The 17,419-nt window shown below is 33.6% G+C and overlaps 1 protein-coding gene across 1 annotated transcript in view; it reads right to left on the reverse strand.

Annotated features, from left to right (window-relative positions):
• Nucleotides 1-487: 487 nt before the first annotated feature.
• Hel25E (ATP-dependent RNA helicase 25E) overlaps nt 488-17,419 on the reverse strand; it is a 105,333-nt gene continuing 88,401 nt past the window's right edge. Inside the window, exons 7-10 of the mRNA XM_090397149.1 lie at nt 13,631-13,740; nt 9,195-9,339; nt 7,232-7,379; nt 488-677 (exon numbers count right to left, since the gene is read on the reverse strand). Of these exons, the coding sequence (XP_090253275.1) occupies nt 664-677; nt 7,232-7,379; nt 9,195-9,339; nt 13,631-13,740 (417 nt within the window). The 3' untranslated portion in view covers nt 488-663. The remainder of the gene's footprint in view (nt 678-7,231; nt 7,380-9,194; nt 9,340-13,630; nt 13,741-17,419) is intronic.

Consider the following 17,419-nt stretch of genomic DNA (forward strand, 5'->3'; position numbering starts at 1 on the left):
AATAAGTTGACCAGAGAGCTTACAGGAATACACCCACTGGCATTCACGAGTTGCCTTAGCGTGGACTACTTAGAAAACAGGCGCCACCCAAGAGTCTACACATTCGCTTTCTATTAGTCCATTCTGATAAGGTTTCAATGGCCTGACAGCTGTCTTGAACTGGTTGGCCCTCCCCAGAGACCAGGCAGAAACCTTAAGAGAGCAAAATGTCTTGTTCAGTACCATGGAACTGGAAATATCGGAGAAGTGTATTTTTCGTAAGTGAATTCTCAGTCTGTGCACAAAAGCATTTACTAAAATAAAGAAAAAGGCTTCAGTTTAGTGATGGAAACTTTCATGGTTTCTACATTCGGATTTGAAGTGGTGCTGGATCTGGTGTCCACTCTACTTATATAATTTTGAATTGCCAAATAAACGACAGCTTCAGCAAATTTCCGATGCTAGAAAATAAATTTTAAATTTCTGAGAAGCAAGACAAGTACATAAATGATGTCACAAAAGTTTATTTTTTGAATGACAGAGATGAACATTGCTTCGTCAACAATGTATGGGCTAACTAAAATGTACAATGTAAGAAAGTAAAAATATAAAATCAATACATGACAATGATGATGTATAGTAGACATTCACCTAACAGCAACAGATGACAAACAGGAAATGAAGCTAGCGACCTTCAACTGAAACAGAAAAAGGAAAAATTACCATACTAATTTTAAAACTAAATTAAATTTAATTACAAATAGTAATTAAAGCTAAAATAATACAGTACAGCTGTAACTAATCAGCATTCTATTTTAACAAATATTTCAAATTCAAAATGTTTAATGGTGTATATTCTCAAGAATGTACATTAGAATTTAATTAGGCCTTAAATTTTTTCTAAGCATTTTGATTACATGAAAGCCACCCACAGTTTTCCCTTGACATTTTTGTCAACTATTTGGTCTGCTAGATGTTCCATTTCCTATTCACCTATTGGTTCATCTTGGCCATTCTCGAATATTAATAATGGCGAGTTCTTTCTAATGAGATCATTTTTAAAATGGTTCTGCTACTGAAGTGTTTGTTCAATTCTTCTCAGAACTTTCATATCTGTTGGCTCTAATCTTTCAATAACTGCTTTATTTCTCTCTTAAACACTGTCTTATTATACCAGTCTTTAATTTTACTCAGAATTCTGCCTGTAGTCTTTGCTCAACTCTTTTCTTCTAAACTAGTTCAGTGATTGATATGTTAAAACTGGTCTGAACACCGTTACCTGTTACATAGCTTGGTATGTTGAATGAATTCTCTCTTGTTCGACAAATTAATCCACCTGCAATCCAACTATATCAGCATTAATTATTCTTATCTATAGTCATATTTGCCACCTTCACTAAAAGCTGTACTTGATTGGCTCAAATAAGAAAGAAATATGTGACCAAGTAAAACGTGGTCAAACTTTTGGTATGCTTTCTTCTTTTCCCAGACTACTTCTTTAACTTCTTGTGTCAACCATGGTGTTCTTATTTTTCTATCCTTGCATACGTCACCACATACCTCCCTAGGTGAATTAATTAATGTTACTTCAGAGCTTGCCACTGAGATTCCATCCAAGATTTGGTTTTGTTTTCAAACTGCTGCAAATTTTCTTCAATAATGTTTGCATAACTGAGCCTACAATTTATTTATAAAAGCTGCTCAAGTTTAATTCTTTTTAAAACTATCTTACATAAAATTGAAAGTAACAGTCACTTTCAATTTTAAATCCTCTGTATGCTCGTGTCATGAACAAGCTTTATGATATCACTATTAATGACGACATAGTCAATGAGGCTTTTCTTATTTCTTGTGTCTTCTCTCCACGTGAACTTGTGCACGTCTTTATGTTGAAAAATAGTGATAGTAATGTCTAGCCTGTGTCCTGAGCAGAAGTCCAGCAAATACCTACGATTATTATTAGCTTTGCCCTCTTCTCTAAATTTTCCCAAACTGTTCCTATATGTCTCGTGAGATTCATTTCTTACTCTGCTGTTCAGGTCTTCAAACAAGGAATACTTTTTCCATTTTCTTTATGTCAGCTGTCTATTCTAATGACTCAAAAAATTACTCCACTTCCTTAGAAGAACCTTCTGTCAGACCACAGGTGAAAATAAATTTCATTGTCCATTTCTCCATTTTGAAGTTCATTTTCATGTTCAGTTACATATAGTGGTACTCGCTAATCCGAACCCTCCAGTAATCTGAACTGCAGTTTGAAAGAAAAAGTTTTATTTATTACGTATTATTATTTTATTATTACAGTACAGTATTTTTTTCATCCTGTCGATTGTACGGTTGCACTGGAGGCCAATTCTGATTTATTGTGCTTTCACGTTTGCTTTTTTTTTTTTTATACTGTACAGTACGTACTGTATTGTCGACATGAATCACAAATATACACAAAAAGAGGAAATTCAAAATGTGCATAATTTGGTTAAAAATAATCCAGATGTTGAAATTTCACAAACAGATATTACGGAATGGATTGTAGGTAGAACCGAAAGTGAATTTGAAATCAAATCAGATGCTGAAAAATTATAAATATGATGCTACAGAATGAATTAGATTAAATTTTAAATTAAATTTTTTACTAAAATAAACTTGTGTACTGTATTATTTTTTGTTTTCCATTACAGCACTGTAGCTTTTTTCTATCTGTTACTTCATTTATTTACAGAATTAAATTGATGTACCATTAGAATCTGATTATTTTTGTTTTAAATGCTAGTTATTGTTGTCTCTTGGGAGAAAATTCGCTAATCCGAACGAGCACAGTTTTTATTAGCTCAGATTAGCAAGATATCACTGTATATATTGCAGATGATCAACAGAGATCAGTAAAATCATTAAATGAAATTTCAGTACAATATATTATAAGAATATCAAAAGTAAAACAAAAAATAGTGGCTTTCAAAGGAGAAAACTCAATAGAACATAAAATCATAGCAACTTTTCTTTATCTACAGTCAAGATGTAGTAGATGTTTTCAATGTTCCTGCCTATTTTCATGTTTTATTTATTTATTGATTTTCATATCAAATTTTTTACAGCAATTATTCAATTTAGTAAAGCAATCCTGCTGATTTGAACTGGAATTATGTAAGAATATAACATGCCTCTGAATAAAATAAAGAACTGAATGAATATCTCTAATTTCTACATAAGGTTTTATATCACCCTCTTTCATAATGCGATCCATATAGATTCAGATATTGAAAATGTAATGCAATGTATAATTTCCTGAAAAAAGTAGGTATTTTGGAGATCTAAACAGAAGAGGAAATTAATAACAGACCAATAAAACTAATTATACATAACTTATATACATTAAACACAAACCAAACTTATGAAATTATTAGGATAATTCAAGAAAAAGAAGATGAAAAATGACTGTTAATCCAAAATACTAAGGATTTTACAGTCTGTTCTCACAGCAAACTTGTAAGAATCAATATGATAAACCTCTTTGCTGTGAGGATTAGCCACAGACCTTTCAGCAGTTTGATAGTGAGCAAGTTCACTGCAACTGTTTTAAGCATAAACTGAATATTTTCTGTAAAAATGTCTAACAGCAGCAATACTTTTAACTAAACCTGCAAAAAATGAATTAATGCTATGAGCCAATGTGTTAACAAACTCAAAGTCCTTTTAATCTGTATATCAATAATATGAGTGAATCAAGAAGAGGTATTTCAAATGTGCACCTAGACCTTTTTGGTTTCATCAACTAATCAGTCAGTCACAGGCACTGAACAGCTACTTGCATTTGACATGAAAAAATCCAAGAAGAATACATGCATCAGCAACATCCTTATAGAGAACAGTAAGTTTAAAATATGAGCGTCTGGGATTTCTATGGTTATGTTAAAATTCTTGATAATGCACTTGGTATAGTATTAGTTCTGAGAGGAATCACGAAATGTTATATGCACTATGTGCATTTCATGATTTCTACTCAGGAAAGGTAGTAAACATATAGTACATTAGTCCTGTACGTGGACTAATTATTTTTTCTATTTTTATTAATTTTATATAGTGTTTTGTATGTTTTAATTTATTTTTACATAATCAGGAAACCTTACTATAGATCAAATACTGAACTTTTACAAGACACTTCAGACCTCCAATAAGTATCCTACATCCCAGGTAATGAAATTTAATTACAAACTCAATTTCAAAGACAAATTTCTTACTTTATAAATTACAAGTTTCTATGCCCACAGTAAGATTTAAACCTGAACCTGCAGTTTGTTGGTTAGAAAGTAGATAGCTAACCACTCAGCAAGCAGGCACCCATTGTTAAACCAGTTTAACTGTTGCTTCCATTCCAGACTTTAAATGTATCAGATTTCTGATCTTAAAATAAAATTAGGTTTTTCTGCCAAAACCTCCAAAAGTCACACATATTTTTTAAAAAACATCCATGGAGATTTCTGCAGAAGTCCAAAATTTGGACAATCTAAGAAAATGCTTGCCTTTTCTTTTTTTACATAGAAGTTATCAAATCAAAATCCATGACTTTACTGATGTGCAACAACAAGCTCCTGTTGGTGTAATAAATCATTTGTGTAATGCTCCAATGAACTTCAGTGAAATACACAATGGCCAAGTTATTTTTTCACTGAATAAGACATTCTGAAATGAGGTATGATTGTACACATTTCCCAACATTAGAAAATCTACATAAAATTCATGTTGGTATTTTTTAAAAAATAAAACAGATACACAAGTCACTATTCCTTATATTTTAGCAAAGTCAAATATTCAGGGAACAAAATGGACAAGAAAAATGTTTCTAACAAAGTAAGATCAAGTTTTAAATTGCACCAGTTGCCTCTCTTGGGATGATGATTCAGAGAATGAGTGTTTCCCAGATGCGAGGTAATTTTATTGAATTCAGTGTAATTAAATTTGGGTGCATAAAACTGTTTCACATCCCGGAAGCACTTTTCCTTAGGCTATTAGCACAATGGCCAAGAGCATCTGACCAAGACCACTAAACGGTGTAACTTAGGACTTTATTAGGCCTTACTTTGTTTCTTTACAATACATAGGTGCCTACGCAAGCACACAGTCACTACACGAGTAAGTGAAAGAGTGCATGCATCTTTGCGTATGTATTGTTTCCTGATGAACTTTGGCAAAATATAAGAAACAATATCTAAGTTGTCATATCCTTCCTAAAAATACTAATATATGAATAAATCAATGTACAAGTTTGAACACTATCTATCTATCAATGGTCCTAACAGGCACTTAAGCATCTACGACCTTTCCAAGTATTCTTGGACTTCGCAAGCATATCTCAAGGATAAGGTGGTTAAGCCCTATGCCTGCAGATGTGCGTGTTCACAGGGCCGGTTTGCCTGTTCTGGGGGATGAAAAACCTAAGTTTCCAGGTGAATCCCACCCTCGCATGAGACTGGCTAACTCACCTTTCGTCGAAAGAGACTACATAAAGGTTCCTCACGTCACTGACGAGAATCAAACCCAGGTGGTCTATCCGACCAAAGGGCTTTTCATCTATACCGGCTGAGCTATGGAGGCTTACAAGTTTGAGCACTAGGCTATGAAAAACTGTTCCTAAAACATTAACTCTAGATCATACTCAACCATGTTTCAGAGTTTGTGGTACCATGCACAATAGGAGTCTACAGGGTAGTCAAAATTAGTCATTCGGATAATGACCAAGCAGTTGCCACATGGATGGGATTGTCTACAATACTGGTTATGAAGATGTCAAGTAAGATCCCATAAAACATTGTCATGTCATAAAATTATCTCACATTCAGAGGGCACACTATTCAACATAATGTATTATATTTTGTCAGAAATAACTTTTCAGACAATTCAGTAACTGGCAGCTGCAAAAGAAGCTAGATTAGCTACCAGTAACAGTGAAAGCAAATGCTAAGGAGATGCAATACTATAACAATCCTTTTCCAATCTACTTAATATAGAATACCGAAAACTTCCACCTTTATCTGCTTTGATAGTAGTAAGCACTTAGTGCCAAGAACAAACACGTAAACAGCCAAACAAGAAATAATGCACATCATAACGAATGCATCTGAACTGAAGGGACTTATCTATTAAATGTTAATAATATATGAGAAAGAGAGAGAGAATTTTATTTATAGTGATTAATTTGGAATATTTGAACTAGTGACTATTTTGTTAGTGCTGTCTTGTTACAAACAAAATTTCCACACCAGTGTAATGAATAAGATGCTAAGTGATATGGTTAATTTTTGAAGACAGCATCGCTAACAATGCATTCTATGCAGGAACAGTCTGTATAAGGAAATGATAACAGTTAATCATAACATCTTGACATTAAAACAGTCCAGTTAAAATAACAAATTTTAACAAGATTTCTCAATACCAAATTTCACCATGCCAGAGATGAATGATTTATTTTAAATTGTCCTAAATATTAAGTATAATCATAAAAACCATCAATCTAGGACTAAAAATCAGCATACTAATGGTGAAACAAGCACTGGGGCAGCAACATGTTATACTGCCCACAACCTCCTTTAGTCATGACCACAATTTCCATCTTTCTTAGCATATTCACCAGTTTGTGATAATCAGTCAGGTATTTTGAACAATCTGTCCTTTAGCACACAATGTTCCCTTTCATTCCAAAGGAGAATTGAGTAAAGATAGTCCTATCTTCACGACTGCCTATCTTGAATTTTGAGAATGCTCCAGTAGCTGACTTTGGAAACTTTTCCAGCTGGCATGATATGGTTATATTAGCCATCTTGGTTGGCCATGTAGTTATCATATCTGCTCTGTAACCTACAGGTTTGAATCCCACTGTGGGCATAGGTTTGTGCAATGGTCTTATTGATGAAAGAAATTAAAACAAGCGTGCTGAGTTGTTAGTGTCTTTATAGTGAAGATAACGGAGATCCCCTGTTGTCAATCAGGGAAGATCAGTCTGAATTCACTTATTCTGCTGTGTTTGTAGAGTGCATATTCTATGAAAATCTTAAGTTTCCGGAAGAAATAACCACCACCTCCATGAGGTCAGTTAACTCATCTTCAACTGAAAAACCATAGTTTCCTTGCATCAAACAGAAATTGGAAAAACCTTTCAGTTATAAAATTCAATATAAAAGACCTGCACTTGAGGTTTGCATGGTTAATCTTTCATGGGCAAGATAAAAATAAAATAAAAATATGAAAATATAACGCTTACTATATGAAGATATATCGATTTCTTCTGGTAGTTCAGAAATATTAACATCAAATCGATCTTGGACTTCATTCAAAATCTTGGCATCAGTCTCATCTGAAACAAATGTAATAGCCAATCCTTTGGTTCCAAAACGACCTGCTCTTGCAACCTGAAAAAAAAAAAAATAAATAAAATAAAATAAATAAAATAAAAAACTTAAAGTGAAATTGTCACAGTTTAGTAACCATTGTTAAGATATGTATTTTGACAATGTTCTGTAAATGATCTTTGCATAATTGAATTTGGAGTGCTCTAATTTGATTCAGAAATATTCTTAGTGACTACTGCTGGTGCTGTGAATATGGAGATCATTCGCTTGAACTGTTCTAGTTCAGTTGTTTTTCTCACTGAATTTTGTATATATATATATATATATATTTTAAAAACAAATTTATGTAGCTGTCTAGTTGCATGTAAATAGTACCATAATAATAAAATCTTATTGCTTAAATTTAGTGTTATTAGAGCAAAAATGTAAACAGATCTATACCATCTATACATCTTTACAAAACTTCCTGCTAATAATTTGAGTTGTTTTCTACTCGGAAGGGAATATTACTATTACATAGGCATCTCTCCATAAAGTTTCACTAATCATTACTGACATAGTGCCCATCACATCTCTCCTCTCTCTCTCCTTAAAGCCATTCACTGACAAAGCATTTATGATTGTCTCTGGAAGCCTATTCTAATCACTCTAGAAGCAAAAGAATTAGTCTTTTTAACTCTTGTTAACCACACTCTTGCACAACTACCATGGGAAGTAATGTTTCATGACAATGAATGATGTGAGCATCATGATTACACAGCACAAGGAATATGTAAACACTGTCTAATTGCACGTGCAACAAGATAGATATGCATGTTTTGCAAGGACAAGGTTTCTGAGAGAAAAACCTTCACTCAATTTCAAATTGAAAGCCTGTACGTGTGCCTGCAACCAGATTTAGATTCAGGTCTTACCGACCAATAACTGTTTTTTCTTTCGAACACACCATTGTTCAAAAGAAATATTTATTTTACAATAGAAAAATGGGGAGGAAATCGCACTGATTAGGAGAAATAGGATGTGACAGGTCAATATACACTAATACTGGTATTTAGACAGCACTATATTTCAGAAAATCATCACTCTGGAATAATACGACATGAGTTCCTTGCTACAAAGACCAAATAAACTTTTCAACCATTTCAGGCTTCCAACAAGACAATCTTAAACCCAAGTGCATTTCATGCATGTCAAAAGGTGTAATAATGCAAGTGTTACAGACAACAGAGAGGAATACAGAAATAAGTGAAGCAATCAATGAAGAAAAAGCAGAGAAAGATGAGATCAGAGGTGGCTTTGAGTGAAATGGCATGCTTTCACTGGACAACACACATCCTAGTGTCTTGAGATGTGTGCCAAACAGTAGAGCAAAGAGTAAAAAAGAAAAGTTAAGAGGAGCCTGAGGAGATATATGGCAGTTCCATGAATGTATGACTAAGCTATTTACTGGTGTAAGTAACCTCCATCTTATTTCAAAAAAGGTTAATTTTTTTCAGTGAGAAAAAAAAAAACTATGAGAGAGTAAGTTTGTAAAGCTCTTGCCAAGGTATGAGAAGAATTAATTACAAATGAATCAATGCATAGGAGGAATGATCTAAAATGGCTTGCCAAAGTTCATGTTTGTCCTTTACAGCAGGTTTTCAAAATTAGTAAACCCTAGCAACACCTAGAATACAAATGTATAAAGTTTAACAATTTTTGTGGATGGCATTCACACCCATACCAAAAATACTAGCAATCTTTTAAGGATTAGGTACAGAATTATCAGGTGTCTTAAATTTCTGAAATAAAATAATTTTTTTATTTTTATTTTTAAATATAAAACCACAATTTTCATAGAGTAAGTAAAACAAGAGGTACAAATATTATACTCACCCTATGCAGATAAGTATCAGAATCTTCTGGCATATCATAATTGAACACAATATTCACTCTTTCAATATCCATTCCTCGTCCAAATAAATTGGTCGCAACCAAAATACGCTTCTGAAAATCCTTGAACTGCTGATAACGTGATAATCTGAAAGAATATATTCAATTATTAAATAATTATTTGTGTAAGGCTCAGTGATTAGTGTGGAAAAATAACTTGGTTTTGCAAAATGAAAACCTTGCCACTTGCATATGAGACTGATTATGTGTGAGATTTGAATAATTTGTGTGAGATTTGAACCCAAGAGTGTTGTCATTAAAAAAAACAAACTCTACAGAGGATGTCACCATAATTTTATATGTTGCAGAATATAAACTTTGCTGGTACATGAGCACATGGAAAAACATTCATGTGAGTAAAACAAAAACTACTACTTTTTTATCTATGGCTCATTTCATCCAAATTACATGGGACCTCTTCACCTGTAAGTTTGGTGATTAATTTTTTTATTTAAGAAAATCTCAATAAATCAGTGTATTTTTAGTATATTATTGTAGTCATTATGCATTTAGTAATATTACTGAATATATATTTTTAAATTCAGATAGTTTTAAAAATAGCACCAAAAACCCAAAAGAACAAAGCACAAATTAACATAATACTGGAAATTGAAATCCTTGTCTGGCTGAGCAGGAGCATCGCAATACCATTATTTAGATATGTGAGAATAACTCACTTTTTAAAATAACCTGATTAAAACAAATTATTAGGCAACTGATGAGAGAATTAGATAAGTCAAGAAATGAAGAAACTCACACAGAATAAAAAATTAAATAAATAAATAAAAATAAACAGAAAAATGCTGAATGAAATAGTAATAACAATACGGTAAATCAATTAGATCAAACCATTTGAGCTTGCTGATGGAGGCTCTACTCCAAGCTTTCCAGAAGCAGCAATTAAGTGGCAAATTTAACTACATAACTGAGAAACAGAAAAGAAAATTAAAGTAGATGGTAGTGCTTGCAGGATAAATATGACAGATTTCATGTTGATAGTTTGGGTCTCTTACAGTCTTAAGACTTCATGGAAGTGCTTGTGCAATAATAATTAAAAAAAAAAAAAAAAAAAGCCAGGAGAATCAGAAACAAAAAAGCTGTGTTCATTACCTTGATCAATATATTGTGGCCTAAGATTATTGGCATCACCTGAAACCACTAAAGAAAACAACAGCAGTATTCTTGGATCTCGCAGCTGCCTTCGATAGCGTTTGCAGACAAAAGTATAATAAAAATTTCATACGATACTGGAATAAGGGGGAACAATTAATTTGGATTTTAAATTTCGTGAAAGGAAGAAAAATGAAAGTAAAATTACTAAAATAAGAGCCAACAGGCTTCACTTTACCTTTACTACAAGTTGCCCTGGCATTGCACTACCGGGTGTTGGCTTACGCTTGGACTCGCCGAATTTTATATAGTTTTCTACATTCAGCATGAAACTCTTAGATTAGATTTCCTATATTTGAGTTTCTTATTCGGCTAAGAAATAATGTGGTATTCAATATTCACTTAATTGTGAATGAAAGTAAAAGTTAATGGAATTTATTCCAACACGCATTGAACTTGGGCTGGAGTCCCACAAGATTCTGTTTTAAGCCCACTCCTATTCCTCATCTATATGAACAATATCCATCCTCGCATAATAAATAACACAAAAATAGCATGCTATGCAAATGATATAGCAATCTGGCACACAAGCAGTAATCCTAAACAATAAGTCCTAAATAATTCAATAAAAGGCTTAGAAAGATGGGCAAAGGAACTTAACTGAGCATCTTCTTCGCTGATAGAAAAAAATAGAGACAATTACAACCCCCGAATCAAAATATATAATACCAAAATAGAAAAAAGTCTCCAAAATACTTTGGCATAACCCTAGATACTGAACTGAGCTTTACAACTCATATCATAAATGTATCTAATAAAGCTCTGAAAAAGCTTAAAAAGGCTTTGTGGAACAAAGTGGGGTGCAAAATCGAAGACACTCAAAACTACATATACAGCACTCATACAACCCACTATGGAATATGCCTCGTTAATCTGGGTTCCAGCTTCTACTAGCCCAAAAGAAAAACTTGACAGAGTTTTTCTTTTTCAACTAAGAGCAGCAAAAATTATCATATGTGCAGTCTCATCCACAAATAATTTAAAAGCTCAACAAGAGTGTGGGCTTCACATACTAGAAGACAAAAGAAAACTCTCCACAGTTAAATTCACTAACAGATCACATCTCACTCAGGACTTTCGATGCCTGGACAAGAAATTCTAGACTAAGAGCCATTCTTTTCCACTATTCTATCAAAAAACACAATGATAAACTAAAATCTCCTAGACCTTGTTCAAAAAAAGGATATCACAGCAAGATAATAAAAGAAAAGGACTTGACATCATACATCACTTAAATAATCGAAACCATGTCATTGCCTACACTGATGGATCATTTGATGAAGCACTCAACCAAGGGAGTTCAAGGGTATTTCTAACTCTACCTGGAGGCGAGGAAGTGCAAATCAAAACCACAGCTGGCAAAATAGCTTCAAACTTCACTTGTGAATACAAACAGCTCTCAAGTTCTGTCTCACAAATCCAGTAATAAACACTACAGAAGGAATAACCATCTACAGCAACTCAAAATCTGCACTTGAGGCATTAAAAAATATAAAAACAAAACTCACACAGGAAATTCAGGAACTGCTAACAACTTTAAATTTGAAAAATAAGAACTGTACACTGCAATGGATACCAGCCCATGTAAATATTGAAGGCAATGAGAGAGCAGACAGACTAGCTAAAGAAGCAAGATACTTTAAAAATTACACCCACTATTACTAATTGATGTTAACTCTATCATCAAAGCATGAAAATTCAGCCAGATAGTAGTAGGAGCTATGAAACATAAATGAAGTGTCAAGGAGTTGAACAACACCTGTCCATATCTATTCTTGTCCAGCAATTGCTGCTGCTCTACAGAAAATTAACAATAACCCTAGAGAAAAGATCTACTCCATCAAAGTTCAACAGATTCACAGTCATATCTAGAAGCTCTTCAATGGACTCAACAACATCATCAATGTACCACATTTCCTATTGCTTCAGCTGTAGGAAATGAAAACTATTGTGTATTTACAGAAAAGGGCAAAAAATCTTATATCAAATTTCAATAATTTAAAAATAATTTTCATTGCATGTCAAACAAGCATCATATGCATTTATTACATATATATAATTTCACAGACCATAAGTTATGGAAATTATCTCTGCTCATAGTTTTCGGCTATCACATTTGATGATGGCCAGCATCCATTATGTATATTGCTGGCTTACGTATATATATAACATGTTTTTGTTTATCTCAGTATCTTGTGCTCGTCACGCCAACCTTATATCAAGTTTGTAAATTTTTACCTAAAAATTTATGCAGGTATTTGATTTAAACCTCAATTGATTATACCTTTTTTAATCTACTAGAAACAATTTAGGAACATCATTACTTCAGAATTTTCCCAGTATCATCTCTGCTATACATTTTTAACATGTAAACACAAATAACATTTTATAAATATTTTGCTTGAAATTAATAAGCTCTCCTAGGAATGGTTAAACAAGACACTAACAATGGATTATTTCAAAAGATATGAGCCAGTGTTCAACTGTTCCTGAACTGAAGAGGGCTTTTATTAGTTTCAAGCTGAAATATTAGTGAATAAATTTTAACTGATTATGTTTACGTGCTAAAAGTATATTCATTACTTTTAGCATGTAAACATTCTCTCGAAAGAAGGACTGCAGGCATAACAATGGTTCTCTTTTAAATCATACTCCACGATGAAACACATCAATATTATGTAAAGAAGCAAATCTGTTTAGGTCAACAGCTTATATTTTCATGTATCACTTATTAGGGAGATTTCTGAAATATCATCTTTGATTGACAGAACCTGGTAGGACAGGATCAAAATTATTATAGCAATAGGCTCACAAACCCACTATTGACAGATCAACAGTTTTGCAGGAAAGAGCAGGAAGGACACATTATTCCATTAAAATTAAGTTTACTATTAACTCATCAATATACTTTTTTCCCAACATTTTGAAGGATTTCTTATATTTAAGTTCCTTCTACCAAAAAGCATGTGGTTAATGAAATAAGCATGGCACCAGAGTAAATTTCCTTCACTAAGGCAATTTAGGTGGAATTTTGTATTTTTGTTATAGTGGTGCCTGCTACATAAGTGAAAGTTGACTTAATTTTTTTTTTTCTGGTGACATAAACTTACACAAGATATGCATATTTGTGTATTTCTGAGTGTGTGTGTATGTCCTAGATCAGAAAGAAATCCATTTATCTATGTGAATAAGTACTTGCATATAAATACCTTTCTTCTTGTGTCATTCCTCTGTGAATAGCAATAGCAGGAAAATTTTGCTCCACTAATAACTGAGCCAATGCCATACACCTTGGAACAGTCCGAACAAATATAACTACCTATTAAAAAAAAAAAAAATGTATAAAATATCGAGTTTTTAAAAGATATATCATCACAGGAGTATTTAAAAGCTGCAATGTTATAACTTAATGCAAGCCTAGCATGTACAATATTGTTATATGGGAACTTTATAACACTAATATGAATTCAACTACACTAATTTTTAAACATCAATATTAAGCAGATTCTTTAAGACAGTGGTTGACAACCTTTTTAACAGGAAGGGCACAATACTGCAGGTGCCATGGCGCTTGTGGGCGCTGTGTTGCCGACTCCTCCTGATTTAAATAATTAAACTTAAAATTACAATTGGCATGAATGGTTTTGAAATGTCTTTCTATAGTACTTTTTTTTAGAAATAGCCACACTATTATTGCATAATAAACAAATACATTTGCCATTATGATTGTAAAGCAAGGGGATCGCATCTGATCTGAAACTATATGCTCGATTATAAAAAATTAGCAGATGATGTACAAGGCCAGGTTTCTCATTAAATCCTATTAATTTATATTTTTGTATTCATTTTTTATTTATATTTTTTATGGAAAATACTAAGGAAAGAGGTCAGGAGCTTGCTCCACCTTTACTACAAGTTGCCTATAAGGCACTACTTATGCTTGCATCTGCCGAAACTTTTAGTTTCTATATATTCAGCACGAAACTCTTGTAGTTTCTATATTCGGCTATGAACTAATGTTGGATTCAATATTCATCATGTATTATATTTGCAATGTTTTTTCTTTATGTTTTCTTGCATTTTAGCACATACTAGTAATGAATGTACCTCTCAGATATACTGTGATCTACGCTGCAAAATTACTGCTGCGAGCTCCAAAGCAATTTACAATAATTTCTCTGAGGGTGCACTAAAAATTCACTGTGGGCGCCATGGTACCCGCGAGCACTGCGTTGCCAACTCCTGCTTCAAGGTTTTGAAGTGAACTACAGGATACAGTTTTCTCAATTATCTCATGACATAAAAAATAATACTCTGTTCAATCCAAAGAGAATTGATTAAGTGCACAGTACTGTGACTTTACATATGCAAATTAATTTCTAAAGCTTAATATATAAGTGATATGCATTTAGCAAGACTATCTCCTAAAGCTGAGATAAAGCAACTATACACCAGAAACTGGCTTTTACAGAATTCATCTTTCTCCATCAAGAACTTTGTGGGTGATCCAAGAAACGATGTACTCAACAAATCCAATTAATAGATTTGCATTAACTTACGTATTTTTAGTATTTTAAAAAAGTAGTTGCTGATCTGATTAGTTACAGTATAACAGGCTGTATAAACAAAGTACTGCATAAAACAGGCAGAGCACAGCTTTGTTCATTTTTCTGAAATGCTTATGTAATCTGGTGATATTCAAAAATAACTCAAAGGGAACATAATTTCTGATAAACAACCCTAGGTAAGGTGGTATTTTTTTTCCCTTAAATAAATAAGAATAAAAAATTTTAGTTCTTTATTGGACTGACTAACAGCTAGAGCTACATTGCATTATAGTATACAGTGCCACACCCCTCGTTAACTGAGAGGAAACCTCCATATAGCCTTTAAAGGAATGCAGAGAACTAACCAGGGCTTCTGACCTAATGTCCAATCCTCACCTTCTCGTGGTGCACCCTGTTGGGTATCTACCTGGATACTGAACGAACAAGGATGGGTTGGCAATTTGGGATTTAGCCGACCAAATTGTATTCTTACTGGCTTAAACCAATATACAAAATGATGGTACAACACGACAAAATTTCATGCCGACCGGGGCGTCGCCAGTTAAACAAGCCCCCCCCCCCATTGTTTTCACCAGGGAACCAGAGCAAACAGCGAAAAGTCAGCTACTGGAACAAATCATGAAACACACCCCAACTGAACATCACCAGAGTTAAAGATAGGTACTATCAACATAAGAAGCCTGAATGGCAAAGAAATGGAGCTAGCTGACGAATTAAATAAGTACCAGATCGACATAATAGGGGTAACTGAAAGAAAAAAGACAAAAACTGCTGAAATCTTTCTGAGCAATAAATACAAAATGTTATACTCAAGCAATGACAATCAAGGAAAAGAAGGAGTAGCCATAATATTCAACACTAAATACGAGGCTAATCTTGAATGGCATGCAGTCTCAAGTAGAGTGATGTGAGCAAATATCAGAATGAGGAACTGGACAATGAGACTTATTTGTGCCTATGGTCCCACAGAAGGTACTATTATGGTAGAAGTGGGGGAATTTTTTTGAGGCTTTAGAGAAAGCAACTGACACAATGAAAAAGGAAAAGTTGGTCCTCGTTGGGGATCTAAATAGCAGAGTAGGAAATGATTGTGAGACATACAAAAATATTTTGGGAAAATTTGGAGAAAAGAGCAAAGCTAATAATAATGGCAAATACCTGTTGGATTTCTGCTCAGGACATGGACTGGTTATTACTAGCACCATGTTCCAACATAAAAATGTGCACAAATTCACAAGGAGAGAAGAGGCAAGGAATAAGAAAAGTCTCATTGACTATGTTATTGTTGATAGTGATGTTTGCTCCCGGGTGCAGGATACGAGTGTACAGAGAGTTTGAAATTGGAAGTGATCATTATTTAGTCTTGAGCAGGATAACATTGAATTTCATATTGAAAAGAACATGTAAGAAAGTTTTAAAATAAATAAAACTTGAGCAACTCTCTGATGTGAACTGCAGACTAAAATACACAAAGATTGTTCAAGAAAAAATGAAAGAGCCTGAGAACAGGAACCAAACCTTGGAGATTCAGTGGCAAGCCTCGAAGAAAACCTTGATTGATTCAGCCAGAGGCCTGTGGTGAGGTCGTCTGCAAGGATAGAAAAATCAGAACTCCATGGGGGACACAGGAAGTTCAAGAAGCAGTGAAGGAAAAGATGAAAAGTTCCTGGCAAATAAGTCAACTTGTGCTCTTAGAGAATACAGAGAAAAATGTAAGAAAGCTGAACACTGTGTAAAATTAGCTAAACAAAAGTCAGGAAAAATTCAGTAAGAACATAGAAAATAAATATCAAAGAAGGTGGCAAAATATTCTGAACGTTGTTGAAGAAGCTCAGAAAAAGAGGAAAGAATGTTGTAAAAGGAATTAGGATGATAAAGGTGACATGAAAACATATCCCTTAAGTATGGAGTAATTACTTCGAAAAATTGCTAAATGAAACAAGCAGTGATATCACAGTGATAAAAAACTCAACAGACATATAGTCAGGAATACATAGCCATACTTGAAGTAGAAATAGCCATCAAAAGCTTGAAATTCGACCAAAAATGCTCTTACACTGGCTGCACTGCATGGACAGAGGCACAAATTCCCGATGATCGGAGTAGAGCTCTCATAGTACCCATATACAAAAATGGAAATAAAACTGAATGTGAACATTACAGAGATATTTCCCTACTGAGTTTTCCGCGTAAGATTTATGCAAGTATACTTGAGAAACGGTTGAGAAGAATTATGGAAGAACAAGCTGGATTCAGGCCAAATAGAGGCTGTGAGGACCAGATCTTCACTTTACAACAAACAGTTGAGAAATCATGGGAATATAACAAAGGTCAGTATTTAAGTTTTGTAGATCTGGAAAAGGCATATGACAAGGTGCCAGGAGAAGCTCTTCAAAATGCTACAGTTCTATGGTGTCAAGGGCATTATAT

Source organism: Typopeltis vanoorti, chromosome 8 (genome assembly GCF_054136105.1).
Source record: "Typopeltis vanoorti isolate ZY-2024b chromosome 8, IOZ_Tvanoo_1.0, whole genome shotgun sequence".
Lineage (NCBI taxonomy): Eukaryota > Metazoa > Arthropoda > Arachnida > Uropygi > Thelyphonidae > Typopeltis > Typopeltis vanoorti.